This window comes from Gymnodraco acuticeps, unplaced genomic scaffold (assembly GCF_902827175.1).
Source record: "Gymnodraco acuticeps unplaced genomic scaffold, fGymAcu1.1, whole genome shotgun sequence".
NCBI lineage: Eukaryota > Metazoa > Chordata > Actinopteri > Perciformes > Bathydraconidae > Gymnodraco > Gymnodraco acuticeps.
This window is the reverse complement of record NW_022991973.1, coordinates 892,295-908,672: the sequence shown is the minus strand read 5'-3', so window position 1 is coordinate 908,672 and position 16,378 is coordinate 892,295. Positions and strand designations below refer to the sequence as shown.

Here is a 16,378-nt window from a genome sequence, read left to right as displayed (position 1 = left end):
ATTCTACCTCCTTGTGTCTATTAACATCCATCCATCCATCCATCTTCTCCCGCTTATCCGTGGTCGGGTCGCGGGGGTAGCAGTTCCAGCAGAGAGCCCCAAACTTTCTTTTCCCTGGCGACATCAACCAGCTCTGACTGGGGGATCCCAAGGCGCTCCCAGGCCAGCGAAGAGATATAATCCCTCCACCTGGTCCTAGGTCTACCCCTTGGTCTCTTCCCAGCTGGACGTGCCTGGAACACCTCCCTAGGGAGGCGCCCAGGTGGCATCCTAACTAGGTGCCCGAACCACCTCAACTGGCTCCTTTCGACGCGAAGGAGGAACATAACATTTTATATTTTGCTGCATGTACCTTTTAAAGTTCTTAACAAATAATCTGAGGGGAATTTCTTATTGTTTGTTTTTAACTTGTGATGTGTCTTTTTGTAAAGCACTTTGAGCTGCATGTGTTGTATGAAAAGTGCTATATAAATAAAGCTTTATTATTATTATTATTGTCAAATTGTTCATAAGCTATGACAACACCAATCAACATTTATTAATTTTATTTCATCATGTTCATTTAACAATTAATTGTTTCTGGTATCAGTTACATTGCTTCAGTGTAAACCAGCTGCCACCAACTTACTAAGCGGTGAACAAGAGTCCACATGTGGTTTGGGATAAAGGCTAACTCCACATGCTAACATGACAACCAGCTTGTCCCAAATTCACAAACATTCTAAGTTGGTTTTATATTAAAACATATTCACACTGAAAACGCCCATCTAATATATATATTTTTTTTTAGCAAAGATGGGAGATTCGGTTCCCCCCTGCCCTGGCAACGCTTTATGGCACAAAGGGAGGCCACTGCAACAAGGTTGTATCATTTAAATTGAAATGTGTCAAGTTTGTACGACAAGACCTTGGGAATAATCATCAAGAAAACCAATCTTTCAATTTTGTTAATAGGCCCCACAAGTTATTTTGGGGGGTAAACTCTGTCTCCTCAAGTGTTTGCATTTTGAGGACACAACCATATCTGAAACAGAGAAAAGCCTAGCCATAGACCAACCAGAGAATACTCCTGGGAAAGCATAGACCGAAAATGTTATGGTGTTAAGTTGTTTTATAAAGTAAAGTGACTTTTCTTACTGCAGCTGAATATAAATGCTTGTCATGGCTTGGTTTGGATATGAAAGCATTACTGTGATAATGATGACAAATGATGCCAATATGGAGGCTTTTACTGATGCCACTCTGCAGCCTTGAGGAAATAAAAAAACACATTTAAACTGAGAAATATAAGCTTCACTGCCCATCATTTGCATTTCTCCTGAGAGGAGACTCTGCATTGTTTATGCTACTAAATGAGCCATTGTGATCAACGACAGGTGTTTTGTTTTTACATCACCTGTGGGAGGCCTCTTTATGATTTATTCATTGAGGGTGGGAGATGACCCTTCTGAGAAAATTAAGAGACTGTCCACAGCATTGATGGTGCAGTCGGTCACTTTGTCTCGGGGTGACAGTGTTTCCCGTTACAGATCACACACACAGGATCTCATTATGTCTGGTCTGGAGCCTCTGGTGACTCACACACACACACACACAGGCCTGCCAGGGCAGATGTCGCATTCATGTCATACGGATGCCTCCTTAATTGCCATATTCCGAGTAGTAAATACTGTTGTCAACAACAACCATATGGTAATGATGTCTCTGTATTTGCTATTTTTCCAACAGCTCAAATATGTCCATAACACAGAGTAAGTCGTTATGTCCAGGTATCCTAGCTATGTCTTAATTTACCGCTGCCGTGATCATGCACAGTAGTTACAGTACAGCAAATGCTGCCATCAAAAGAAGGGAGAATGTTGTCGAATGAATGCAAGTTTGTCATATTTGGGATCATGGCATGTTGCATTTCAATCAAATCATGTGCTACAATCAAGTTAAAAACACGGTCTTAAGTCGAACTGTAGAACATAAAGAATGTGTATAAATATAGCACAAGCAGCACATTTCTGAATGTTTTTAAATCAACTCTTTAAATTGAATGCAAACTCTACAAGTGCAAATATAAGAAGATATATGCTAAGTGCACTGGGTCAAAGGGAGTGGTGGAAAGTAACTCAGCAAAATTGTTAGGCAATTGAAAGGTAGTGTAGCTGCCATCCTAATTTCTCCACAGCTATTTAAAACCCACAGACACTGCAGCATAGTGTGTGCAGGAGCCATTCACCAACAGCGAGCTGCCCAAACCATCAGCCTGCTTGACTGACAGACGCTGAACATCGCTGCATCAACCTTATGGCTCTTTGACAAGCCAGCAGCATCGCCCCGGGAGGTTTGACACCGTTTAAATGGGAGCGGTGGTTCACAAAAACGTAAAAAGACATTGCAGTTGCTGTGCACACAGACAGGTACACTGCTGGCCTTAGAGAACTACTGTCCTGCAATAGGCCTAAATGTGAGGTGAATAAACATCAGAGGCTATTGTTGGATAAAGTTATGCAAGTCCTACAATTATTTAAACTATAATAGCCCTAAAATGTTGATAATCTTTCCATTTAAGGATGTTTAAAAAAGGCTGTCTGGGTTTAATGCAGAGAAAAGTTGAGCCACAAAAAGGGACAAGTGACACTCGTGACTCAGAGCCACTGTGGTGCTATTTAGAAACAGCACCGTAATCTGGTAAATGTAAAATGCACAGAAGAGGTAGAGTTGCAGGATTTGGAAGCAGCGGTGGGTGGAGGAGGAGTTGAGGAAGCAGGGCAGTGTGGGTGTGAGGGAGCCACGGGAAGAACCTGAGATCGGCTTGGTAATTTTGGAGGAAAAGAAAACGTTTTCAACGTCCTGCGATGTAACCACACTTTCTCAAGGCCAAGAGGCAGACATTTTAAAATGTAAATACCCTTCAAGTTGCGGGAAGGCATAAGAACAATAACCAGAATAAAACATCTGAAGTTGCTCTCCATCACGTGTGTTCCTGTCTCTCTCCTGCTCGTCCCTCTGCCTGCCTGTGTGCGAGTGTGTGTGTGAGCTAGCCAAGGGGAGTGTGGCCTAGTTACCATAGGAACATGTTTGCAGCTTGTGCACGGCTCTCCATCAAACTACCTTCATTTTTACTACTGTATTCAGAAGCATTATTACTGTGCTTGTTAATGAGCAGAGCCAAATTAAACAGCTGAAAATTGTGCAAACTAAATCAAGCAGCAATGTGAGCCTCTTAACACCGACTGTACTGAGATACTTCTGAATTTTCTTGTCATTTTCAAAAGAGGTGATTGTTAAATATGTATTCCCTGTCAAATATGCACTGTATCTTGTTTGTTTCTTCCCAACACTTCAAAAACATTCCTGCGTAAGTCTTAAAGTGTGAAATTAAACAACAGCTTTACACGCTGTGCTAACTAACAGACAGTGATTTCTCTTCCTGTCCCTGTAGGGAGCAGAAATGGCTGCTTTCATCTGGGGAAGTAAAATGAGCACAGAGAGGAGGGAGACTCGGAGAGTATCAAAGCCAGAGTAAAAGGCAAATGGCGCTATCAAACCTAGAGGATGTCAAAATAAAACTCTGGGAGTGTGACAAAGCAGGGCTCAGAGTCTGAGAGGAGGGTTGAGCGATAAAGAAAATCCTCAATATATAGAGGTACTTTTGTAAAGCTTCATAAGGCTGAAAAGGACTAGAAGCAATGGCAGAGGAAGATGTCGCAGTGCATGGTAAACCTTACATTTAACAACTGCAACAGTGGTGTCAATAGATATCAGAGAAGACAGCGGGTTGGGGAACATTTATAAACATACATGACAGAGAAAAAAGCTCACTGGACCACGACAGACCGTTAGAGTTAGGTACAGTTGACAGCAGAGAGAAGTAGACCTCTAGACTGACTCACTTGGGGTTAAAACTCCAGGTCCGCCACAGCCAACCTCCGCTTGACCAACCAACCCAAACTGACTCTGATGCGGCAGCCACGATTTTGAGGATGTGTCCATGCAGCTATATCGCACACACACACACAAGTTGGTCCTTTAGTTTTTTAAGATTCACAGACCCATAGTCACTTAAAACAATAAACACAAGGAAAATAAAATGTGTTATGCATGTAAATAAAAGGAAAGGAAAGCATTATTATAGACAAATATGACCAAAGAAGAAACAATGAAGAATAAAACTTGGATTAAATCAAACAAGGAGAAATGTAACTTCCAGCCATTTTTGAAGTAGCAGGTGGAATGTTTGAGACATTAGAGATTCTTGAAAAAAAAACGTTCAAAAAGGCAGTAAGTGTTGTTTAAAGGCCCTCTGGCTTTTCTCAAACATCAGCAAGGATTTGCCTTACATAAAAACTAAAGCACTGTGAAAAAGAATGCAATGATAATACATGGGAGGGACAACCTGGGGCTACTGCAGAACATGTTAACACACTCACAAGCATGTCTATATCTTGAGAAAAATATGTTTTATAATAATAACAATGTTTTAACCATTCTTTTAATTTCACTCCCCATAGAAAAACTGCAGGTTACATTAAATGATAAACTTGTATTACAAGCAGCGTTTAACTTATCATAGCTGCCCTTTATGGCTAAATGTCATGCTGCTTACCCACAAGCTGTTACTATGATTAATTGATGAGCATTCCTACTTAGAAATCCATCTTTCATCATTGTTCTCTGATTAAAATCATTTTTAAAAACAGTCATCAGTTCACCAATAAATATTTTACCTGTCAAAGGACATTTGGAAGATCTCAAGGCATTAAAAGAAGGTGAGTATGAGGAGAGGTCTGTTTTATTACGATGCAGTACGTTGTCAGACTGTGTGAAGAGAGAACAGAGGTTCGGGATGGAGGAGAATTACCAGAGGGGTAAAAATACCTTGTGTTTTCTCTCCGTTGGTTTGCTCGAAAAAATAAGTATGGCAAATAAATTCATGGCCTAAGGCAAAAAGAAACAATTAGAGAAGATTGCAGGACAGGAGCTCGCTGACAGGAGTACCTACTTTCTTTTAGAGAACATTCTCACAAACAAAGCCTTTCTGTCCTTGGCAGGAAGAGAAAGCCCCCTCCATGCGTTGCCTTAAAGATGGCTGAAGAGCAGCAGAATTATGACGGAAACTTGGTGTTGGAGTAGATTCAGCTCTTTGCTGGCTGTCAGGCTCTCAGCTGACAACTGTGGCAGAGACGCAAGGAGTCCATATCCTCCACAAGGATAGATTAAAAGACGTCCGTGACTCCCGCCTCGCTATTTCAGCTAAACTAAGAAAATAATTCCTTTGGGAGATGTATGAGATAGTTCATATATTATAGGCATTTCATATGGAGGAGGACAGGGAAATCCTGTGAGGGGCAATGAGTCAGAGTAAGCCGGACTTATCTCGTTCTATCAAGTGTGCCGCCTCAGACATTTCATTAACTGGGCCTCTCTCTCTCCACTACTGCATTATAGCTGTATTCAAGAGCCCGCACTGAAATATAATAGACTGTAAAAATAGGGGCCTCCACTCATATATGTGCTAAAATGACAGTGCCAAACATCAGACCTCAGTGCATTGTCCAGGGAAAGTGGGACTCTTTTTGGCAAATATCGTGAAATAATTTCAGAAAGCTAAAATGATACAAAAAATTGCCTGGCATCGATTACCATGGCAATGGTCAAGGCTTTAAAGCATTGGTCCCAGCCATTAACATCTAACTTGCACATCCCAGCTCTTACATGTGCAGAGATGGATCATTTACAAACTACAGGGATCAATGAAATCTAAATGTAATCGGCCAATCAATCAGGTTTGAATGCTGATTTCACCCCAGGAAGACAGGGGTTGATGGATGCAATTGAAAATAATCAATACTCTATTGAACAAAATTATATTAATGAATAATATTTGAGTGGGGGTGTCACATGCTGACTTTGTGGAATGATATTATGTATCCAAAATGCATCTTTGGGCAGTGAGGTAGAGCATATGTGTGCCAATTAGACACGGAATGCAACTTAATATGAAATGTTTACATATTTTCTTATTGTATATATTAGCAGTGATTTCACCAGAAAATATTATCATTATTATGGGTATACATTATTTTTGCATTTACATATGATAGGCTATAGTGTCATAATGTGTACAGCTTATCCTTCCATTTTTACATATAACAAATGTAATTGTCGCAAATCACATATTATGTTAATGTGAGTGCCTCTGCAAATTGCCCCAAAGGACAAGTGAAGTGTATTTTACAGTTGTGTTTGAATTCACTTTTAACAAATATGTGCTTTGATAACCCTGAATACTGCTCTCACATTGACTGAAATATACCATGAGTAGCGCTGAAAAGCATTTAATGTTCTATGCTAATATTGCATGTGATAATTAAGACTTCATATTCTACAAAGATAATGATGAATAATCAGAAGCTCCTACGTGAAAACTCTCCATAAATTGTCTTACCAAACATCCATCAGCAAATGCAAGTAGGGGGGGGGGGCTCCAAATAGGGTCTAAAACAAACTGTGCCTTGAAAAAAACTTGAAAGACATGTTTCAAAGGCACCAGGTGTATGTAAAGTTATGAGGCAAATCTAATTATGTTTACATATGTGCTCATGTCCCTCAAGGGTTGTATTGATATACTGGTAGAAATGTACCGCAGTATTAAACTTGAGATACTGTACACTTGATTATTTACCCTGTACGACACAAGTGAGTGTGAGGTAAAGGTAGAGACAGAAGCAGTCTGGCTACACTGTCACACACCTACAGATTGTGTTAATTGTTAACACAATTGTTATGTTTATGTTTTATGTCTTGTCCTTGTATGTTTCTTTGTAAAGCGTCCTTGAGGTTATGAAAGGCGCTATATAAATTCAAGTTATTATTATTATTATTATTATTAATGATCACAGGTTTTAAAGCTTAAGGCTGATGTTATGTTTCTCTATTTTCATAATTTAGCATGAAATAGTGCTGTTAACATGTTTTAGTTGTCGTTTCATGCTTATTTTTCATTTCAGGTTTATAATAATGTTCTTAATCTTTAGGGGTAATTGTCACTGATATCATAAAGTCATGATCATTTCACTCATCACTGTGTCATTGGAGGTCATTTGGCCTTCAATGCTTCACTTTAAAAAACCTTCTCACCATGACCCTGAACCCAGCACCTCTGTATTATCAGCTGGTATAGACCCAGCTGCCTTTGCATTATGATACTCAGCTTCTACACCTCGATTACTGAGCCTTCATAAGCCAGCTGTCACAAACATTTGGTCTGCATGTTATTTTACTTTCTGCCCAAAGGTGCACAACACTTACCCAGTATCACAGGACTTCCTGGAGAAGAAATCTTGATAGCTTAGTTACATCTGAGGTTGCAGACACAATCCGGCGGGCTTTCAGGGCACTTGGGAAGGGGCTGAGGTTGCAGGTGTACTTGCTTTTTGGGACAAAGGTAGAATCAGTTTATGCAGACCTGAGTTTCCAAATACAAGGCCGGTGTAGTCCTCTGTGAGAGATGGTTGTATTTCAATCATTAGGACAATTCGATGTGTGGGCAGCTCCTGCTGTTCTCACCTATGCTGCAGTGTGTCCATACATGCCTTGTGTGAAGTGTGAAGGCTCTTAGGGGGGAGGGGGGGGGGGGCGCGCGTGAAGCCGGCTGTCACTCGGGGTCCCGTCACCTTCAGCTCAGTCCATCACTGAAGCCAAAGCTTGCCCATCAGCTCTGGTGTGCAGCTCGGCAGCTCTCCTCTGCTTCTCCTCCCTCTCTTCCTCGGCTCCCTGTCCTCCAACTCTAGTGCAATCCAGGAACTGAGATGTGATCCCAATGCAGCTTCCTCGGTAATAAAGAGAATCTCTTCTGGGGACGGTTTTTGTCATCTTAAATGTTTGTTCTGGGCACATGTGACTTCAAATACCCCCTGCGTCGCTGTATTCTGTCGGAATGATACCAGCTCCTACTAACGCGTTTTGGTCAAACCGTCCACAGAGCCAATTAGTTCAAAATGTCTCACTTATATTTACATTTCAAACACTCCACCGAGGGTAAAGACACGACACGGGTTCTGCATGGTTACTAATGCACGCTGCACATAAAATCACGCCGATATAAAAATGAGAATAATTATTATAGGTGATGCCTGTGGGCTGTGCCAACTCCGAGCAGCACACAAACCTACTGCACACTGCGCGCACTAAAACGCAAAAACACACAAATAAACATCCCAGAGGTATTTACAGGCGAAGTCCTGATAATTTGCAGCATCATCTGATTCATGCACATTTTTTAACGTGCTCCTTGCTTCTAGCTCGGGTGATTTGATCTTGGAAAGCGGCTGAGGTTTACCCTGCGTGGCATAACGACGCCCCCATAATCCAGAAATTCCTAACGAGGGGGAATCCGGAGGTAAATTGACGCCGGGTCCTTTGCTCTCTTGCAATCCGTCACACCTAATTTTGATTTAACGGCGGTGCGTGAAAAAAAAGGTGGTCAGTAAATGGAGAAGTCTCTCCCTGGAGGGCGGAGATAGTGCGTAAGATAGACAGAAACAGAAACCCACGCCTCCAAAGGCAGCTCGAGTCCGCCCTGCGCTGTACCATCTCTGGAGTTTGAAAACGAAACGGAGCGATGACGGCTGACCGCCCACTGTTACCAATAATTACGGTGGGAAAGATGATAAGCAGTATAATAAAGTTAATTTAAATTACTTCCTGCCATTGAGTGGGCTTAATATCTAACGCATAAACGTACGGGTGCTCCTCTCTCTAATAAGGCTCGAGTTTGCACACCTGAATCCTTCCATCAACTTATATTTAGATGTTGTTGTTTTTACAGAGACCGAGAACATAAAAGTAATATTTCATGTAAACAACGTTTTAATAAGACAGTGCTCTCTGCAGCTGCATGATGCACATGGGAACTAATGCGAAAGCTGATGGACGAAAAACATCTTATTCTGAGACAGCTGGTTTTTGGTGCAACGGATTTTTGGTAACAAGATCCCCAGGGGCCCCAGGTTTACTGTACAGGAAATGCTTTGTGTTAACTTAATTGTGTTGTTGTATACATTAAGTACAACCACTATGATAAAAGTACTTGCTTTTGTTTCTAATCAATATCAAAAACAAGTTTTAGGACCTTATTTTGTCAGCATAGGAATCATGCACCTAGCACACTAATCCTGCAATTTATAGATGTAGCACAGGGGCCGCTCAAATTAATTCAAACCCGTCACAGAAACAGATTAAAGGACAGGCTCAGTTTTTTGTTTTTTAACACAATGCTCACGTCACATCCCTACAATCAAAGAGTTATTGGTCGTTATAATTGTTGTTTCTGCTGTTCACTGTCCGTAAAGAATGATCAAAGCCAAAGATATCCAGACTTTTAGTGGGCGTTCAGACTGATATCCGCCCTGCCTTAAAACAACACAAGGGGGTTGCATTGGTGGGGGCGTGTTTCTTCAGGTAACAGTGAGACATGATGTACTATCAGGTCCAGTTTGTGGAACAGATTTGTGAATTAGAAAGACCGGGTTTCTAGAAAGTTATACAAAAGCAACTTTACTTTATTTTTCTTGCAACAGCCGCAAAGTAACCATTAGAAATACAGCGTTACCACAAAGCAAGATATGTTTTACTGGTTTTGGTATTATAACGTATTATGAAGTGTATAGTGTTTCTTTCAGTTTCTAGCGTTATCGTTGTCTCCCAACGCCCCACAACCAAATAAGTGCATTCATTTGCCAAAGAATAGATGAAACGCGAAGTGAAAGATGGATTTGATTGACTTTTCTTTCTCATTTTCTACTGATATCGTTACTGTAAATAGTTTTTGCCATGATAATCATCCAGTGAGTATCTCATATCCAACTAATCCATGCTAATAAATGTTATTCCTGGTACATGCGTTCTGATCTATGTATCCCGTTAATGTCCCACCCGCCTAAACCTCATGTATGTTTTGAACACAGGCTTTCTGTTAAAAAACAGCAGTCGAGATAACCCGTGGTTATTATTTTGATAATACTATTAAGATAATATAAGGGTTCAGGTATTTTCGGTTACAGTTAGTCTCTAAATTCCCTACATTTTTGCACACGACGAATACTGATGATGTTGTGGCCTTACATATGTTTACATGTCTGGAAAAAAATAAAAAAATAACTCCCTCAATGTACAAATGGACATGTCACTGACTTTAACAAAGTGAACCTATGCTTAAAGGTACTGATTGATATTATCTAAGCCAATACACAGGATAAATGTAAGCCTGTGTGTGACTCATTGGTATTTTAATATTGTGTTATCACTTTTTTTTTTACACTGACTGAAAAAAATCCAGTCCAGACAGAGAGTCCAAGAAAAACTGTCCATAGAGGTGCAGAAATGTGGAGGCTCCAGCGACTGTTCTGCTTCAAAACATTCTTATTTTTGATATCTGCTATGTAAACATGTTACGTAAATGTGTATTGCTAATTGTCAAATCCTGAATTTGTCATAGATCATTTTGTGGGCATATATAATGAGGGTGTTACATAAATCCTATTTAAAGAAGGTTTAACTCAGATATTTCTCTCTATTTATGACATCACAAACATGAGTCTGGTGGATGTTGATTGATAGAAAACTGAGAAGTGAGTAATGATAACATTTTTCCCTAAATGATGATAAACCTTTAAATTAATCTGAATGGTTTGATCTCTAAACAGACAAACCATGCGATAAATTAGAAAACAGATAAGCATTTGTTTGTTTTCACAGTCATGTTTAGAGACAGTGACATTTTCGTACTCTACACTTCTAAAAAATGATCACTGGAGTCACTGAATATATTTTTTCATTTAGCATGTTCTTTTATCTTGTTGATATAAATTGTAGGTTCTCATGTATTGGGATTAAAGAGTGATCAAGCTGCCCTGAGCAAAAACAAGTATCAGCGAGGAACAACTTCAGTGATGTTACTGAATGTCACTCACTCAAAAAAAGTGGAACATTTCACCTTAAATTGAAGGCATTTACTCCATAGCACACTATCGAGAGGGCATAAATGATGAGCAAAATGTCAAACATCGTGAGCAGAAATAGCCTTTTAAAAACATTTTCTACCCTACTTGGGACACTGGACAGGACATGCAATCTTCAAAAAAACATTAACTGGAGATGAAACATCCCCTCACTTTCCCTCAACCCTCACAGAGAAACACATACATCTCCATGGCAACTGATGAAAGAATAGCTGCTTTACAAAAAGCAACGATTGACAAAGCATGTAGAAGAACTTGGACAGTCAGCAAAAAACAAAATGAAGGAATAATACAAAATCAAGGAAAGAATTTAGGGGTTTAAGAAAGAGGCTGAATCATAGAATATAAGGAAAAAGCTATAATGTAAAAACCTCAAAAATAATATTCTCATGTCAACTGTTTTAATCCACAAAGAAAATAACCTAAAATAGTCTCAACCAAATAAGACTTTCTTTCAGTTTCTTGATTTTTTGGGGATGCTTAATTCCAAGTAATACATTTCATGCAAAGGTGATTCAAACTGAGAATGTGCACGATGCAAATCCTGCAGAATCCAAAAAAGAGGCGATAAGATTTGAGTGAATGTGAAGGAATGAAAGTTGCGCGGATGTTGCAGATAGCAGAACAGAGAGGGTGGGCAACAGAAGAGGGGAGAGGACAAGGAAGGAGTACAGCACAGTACACCACCTACACTCGTCTCCATGGAAACTACCACACTAGAACGAGTGATAATGCAGTTCCCTCTCTTCCGTTTCTGAAAACTGTTCAATTGGTACCATATGCACTGTGCAGTATGTGGGAGACAAAGCTTTCAGTATTCTGTTGCAGATGACATGCGAAATGCTTAGAAATGCGTCTGAAACCCTTAATATTTTTGACTACAAACGTTACATCCGTCTGTTTTTCCACCAGAGACGATGCCTTTAGCCTGACACTGAATTCATCATCATCGCTTTAAGGGATAACTTGTTATTTCTGAATTAATGTGTTGTTGTTTTTTTCTGTTCTTCGCCTAAGCAAGTGGCACAGTGTGTGGGCAGCAGTTGCTTTCAAAGTATTGAGGTTGATAGAATTAAAAGGCTCGATCAAATAAATAAATGCCTGCTGGTGTAAAGTGACACCATTACAATTCAAATCCTTTGGACATGGTTTTGTGTGCAACATGTTCTATATATCCTGAAAAAAATATATGAAGATATGACACTGCGCTGAATACATTTAGATTTACTGCGAATGGATGTAAACAATATGTGCTGAATGATGTATCTTAACCGTAAAAGGCTGCTAGATTATTGGAGACAATGTGTCTTTGCTACACCCACCGCTCCTTTTTTTAGCTGTATCTTTCCACAGGCCTTTCATCCTGTTCTGGATTCATTTGGTTGTCTCAAAACTGCTCGTTTAACTGCCAAAGCAGCATAGTAGGCTGCTGCAACACTAATACCAAAATAATACATTTAAATATAGTGTTCGGTCGAGTCAGTGTCAGGGGAATATTCTTTTGTCTGGTCTTCTGTCATTCAATGTTAATTTGTTTGGCATCTGTCATGATTAATACACTGTTCAATCAGTCTGTCACTGTCAACTCAGCATATGACAAACACAGAGCAAGAAAGGTCGGGTGTCCGACGGCCCACCAGGAAAGCTTCCAGATGGCCAGTCCGCCTCTGCTCTGCGTTTTTTATATCATGACAGAAACCATCTGACTGCCTGACGACTGAAGTGTGTTTGATCTTTATCGCTGTCGTCAACCTGTTTGTTGTCGGAGCGATGGCCTCACCACTGGAGGTACTGGCATTTATGATAACATAAATCAAGTATCATGCCTGTGTGAAAGCCTGATGTGTTATGGATTATTAACTTAGTCCTTTAGGAAGATCAGTGTCAAAATAAATAGCTTGTATTGTTCACCGTTTACACACGTGCAAGGTGTGTTTTAAAAGGCCCTTATTGACAGTGGGTTGTCTATTAGCACATCAAACAAAAAGCATCAGCAGAGACAGGATTTCATCTTGGGAGACAACTGACTGCAACCTATTCATTTGTTAGAAGATGAATCGATTGGTATACAGAATGTCAGAAAATAAAGAAAAAGAGCATGTCGCTGTTGCATAGAGCACAAAGTGACATCTTCAAATATCTCTTTAAGTACAACCAGCAGTCAAAAAAACATGATGTTAATTTACAATGAAACAAAAGGACAAGCAGCCAATCATCATGAAGGAAAAAGTGAAAATGCCAAATTTCCCAAGACGGCAATGTCTTATCTTCAAATCGTTTGTTTGTCTCAACAGACATTCAATCTTTTTAAAGGATAATAACCAAAGGCAGCGGGAACAACCGTCTTATTGTCTTTCTGGTTGATCAAATCAAATCAAGTTTTATTTATATAGCACATTTTACATTTTTGGTCGAGCCAAAGTGCTGTACATGCAATAAAAAACACTTGCAATAGCTAACAGAAGACAATAAATTACAACAGCAAATATAAAATTCAAACACAGGGAAATGTCAGGAGTCGTGCTCCACTCTGACTAGAAGGCCAGGGAGAAGAAGTGAGTCTTTAGTGTCAATTTAAAAACCCCTAGGGTCTGGGCCGACCTCTAATGGAGGGGCAGAGTGTTCCAGAGCCTAGGGCCAGCTGCTGCGAAGGCTCGGTGACCTCGGGTTTTTAGCCTGGTCTTGGGCACTACCAGCAGCAGCTGGTCAGCCGACCTTAAAGCTCTGGCTGGGGTGTAGCGATGGAGGAGTTCTGCTATATAAGCCGGAGCCAGCCCATTTAGTGCTTTAAAAACAGATAAAAGGAGTTTAAAATCTATTCGGAACCTAATTGGAAGCCAGTGCAGTGAGGCCAGAATTGGGGTGATGTGATGCTTTTTGTGGCCAGTGAGAAGACGCGCAGCTGCGTTCTGCACTAGCTGCAGGCGTCTAATTGACACCTGGTCCATACCCACGTATAGAGCGTTGCAATAATCCAGCCTCGTGGTTACAAAGGCGTTAATAACCCTTTCTTTAAAAGATAAAAACGACTTGGTCTTGGCCAATAGTCGTATTTTAAAAAAGCAGGTTTTGACTACAGTGCTGACCTGCTTATCAAATTTAAAAGCGCTATTGAAGGTCACTCCAAGGTTCATGACAGACGGGAGGATGTTTTTATTGAGGGAGCCCAGAATATCAACCAGAGAGGCTGGAGGTTGGGGTCCAAAAAAGATGACCTCGGTCTTGCTCTCGTTGAGGTTGAGGAAATGTTGGCTCAGCCAGGATTTGATCTCTGTCAAGCAGTCCATCAATAGCTGTAATGAGTTGACATTTGAATTGAGAGGGAGATAGATCTGTACATCATCGGCGTAACAATGGAAGGGGATGTTGTGTTTTGTGAGAATTGAACCTAGGGGCAGTATGTACAGTAGAAAAAGGATGGGGCCCAGAATAGAGCCTTGGGGAACCCCACAGGTAAGAGGGGCTTTGGCAGAGGAGAAGGCACCTAGCTGCACTGAGAAGCTGCGGTCTGTCAGGTAGGACCTGAACCATGCAAGGGCAGAGCCTGTGATGCCTGTGGACTGTTCGAGCCGCGACAACAGGATGCTATGGCCCATAGTGTCGAAGGCAGCTGTCAGGTCTAACAGCACCAGGACAGCTGGGCTACCTGAGTCGGCGCCAAAGAGCAGATAATTAAAACTCTTAAAAGGGCTGTTTCAGTGCTGTGCATGGGTTTGAAGCCAGACTGAAACTTTTCATGGATGCCATGCATGGGTAAAAAAAGACTGCAGCTGGGCATAGACTACTGGCTCCAGGACTTTAGATAAAAAGGTAGCTGGGAGATGGGCCTAAAATTTGCGAGAATGGAGGGGTCGAGATTTTTCTTTTTAAGTAGTGGCTGCACCACGGCATGTTTGAAGGCAGCTGGGACACATCCTGAGCTAAGAGAGGTGTTTATTAGCACAGCAAAGGAGCAGGATCTGGGGTAGCATTAGTGTGGGCTAGCCTAAGCGCATATACTTTTTCGATAAAAAATGTAAGAAACTTATCACAAGAGAGTAGTCGAAGGCACAATTGAAGAAACATCACAGGGATTAATGATAGAGTTGAGGACATTAAAAAGAACCTGAGGTTTATGGCTGTTTTTGGAGATCAACAGAGAAATGTGCTCTGTTTTGGCTGCCTTGACTGCCGTCTGGTAGTCGGAAAGGCAAGCACGAAGGATTTCTAGGGAGACATGGAGTTTATCCTTTTTCCATTTTCTCTCTGCACGCCTGCAAGCGCGTCTGAGAGCACGAGTACATTCATTGAACCACGGCTCTGAGAGAACTTTGGTGCGTCTAAGCGTAAAAGGAGCAACAGAATCCAATATTAGTGTGCATGTCGAGTCAAACATGGAGATGAGCTCATCCGCACTAAGAGCACAGTTCACCTCTAATTTACAGATCAGGGAAGCATTAAAAACATCATGATAATTATTATCAGAATTGCTGTCACTTACATTTTCACAATAAACTATTAATCAATTATTCGTGAACTATACATTTAACTGTATTGGTCATTCATCCTGAACAATATGGCTTTACTTTAAGTTTCTTTTTTCATAAGATTAATTTAAATGAAAAAACCTGGTTTTACAGGATATTTGAAGCGAAAACATTAGCCGAGGTCAGATCAAGATCATGCTAGATGCATTTTCTTTTTTCCCCTTAGTCAAAACATCAGCTGACTGGTAAAGAACATGAAATGGAGCCTGAGCTTTTTAGTGTAAACAGCCTGGTTGCTAAGGACACAGAACAAAGACATGGCTGACTGCCTATAGCGAGATGCTCTGCTCAACATCATCAGGACTTTTCAGGAACAGCAGGAGAAAATCCGCTTGAGTGCAACGAGATCCTCTTGGCAGCGGCATCAAATCTGAATGTTGGGAACTCTCCTTCAGAAGTGAAATGTCTGCCTGAACCATCTGCTGAGGGCTGAACTGATATGGAGGACGACTCAAGGGCCGAAGTCGATCTATTCCTTGATATGCATTATATAATAGGTAAACATGTATCTTATTGCTGTTCTGTAGAGCATACCACGTTCAGCATCAGTACTTAGTCCAATATTTCCATTAATTACAGCAGATGTTTGTGCTTTTATTTTGAAGGCAGCTTGATGATTAGGGCAAGGTGATCTTGGTATTTATTGGAGACAGGATTTGGCACCAGAAAAAAGGAATATATGTTATGTGTTTTTCCACAGGGCATGCAGCAGGAAAAGAGTTGTTTGTACTGTTTTGTTTGTTTTTTAAACCCAGGAAAATAAGTGAAGCACAAACATTATTCTTGCCTAGACAATGGATCGTTCTCTGAGTACGATTCACCATCTGGTTCCACAGTAGT

The 16,378-nt window shown here is 40.7% G+C and overlaps 1 protein-coding gene across 9 annotated transcripts in view; it reads right to left on the bottom strand.

Moving 5' to 3' along the window:
* LOC117536158 (ras/Rap GTPase-activating protein SynGAP-like) overlaps nucleotides 1-8,584 on the bottom strand; it is a 59,230-nt gene extending 50,646 nt beyond the window's left edge. For 3 of the 9 annotated variants that reach the window (XM_034200912.1, XM_034200908.1, XM_034200909.1), the window contains exons 1-2: nucleotides 7,303-8,584; nucleotides 3,885-3,988 (exon numbers count right to left, since the gene is read on the bottom strand). In XM_034200912.1, the coding sequence (XP_034056803.1) occupies nucleotides 3,885-3,984 (100 nt within the window). In that variant the 5' untranslated portion in view covers nucleotides 3,985-3,988; nucleotides 7,303-8,584. The remainder of the gene's footprint in view (nucleotides 1-3,884; nucleotides 3,989-7,302) is intronic. The other 6 variants (XM_034200910.1, XM_034200911.1, XM_034200913.1 and 3 more) reach the window with 4 other exon arrangements.
* Between the last annotated feature and the right edge of the window lie 7,794 nt (nucleotides 8,585-16,378).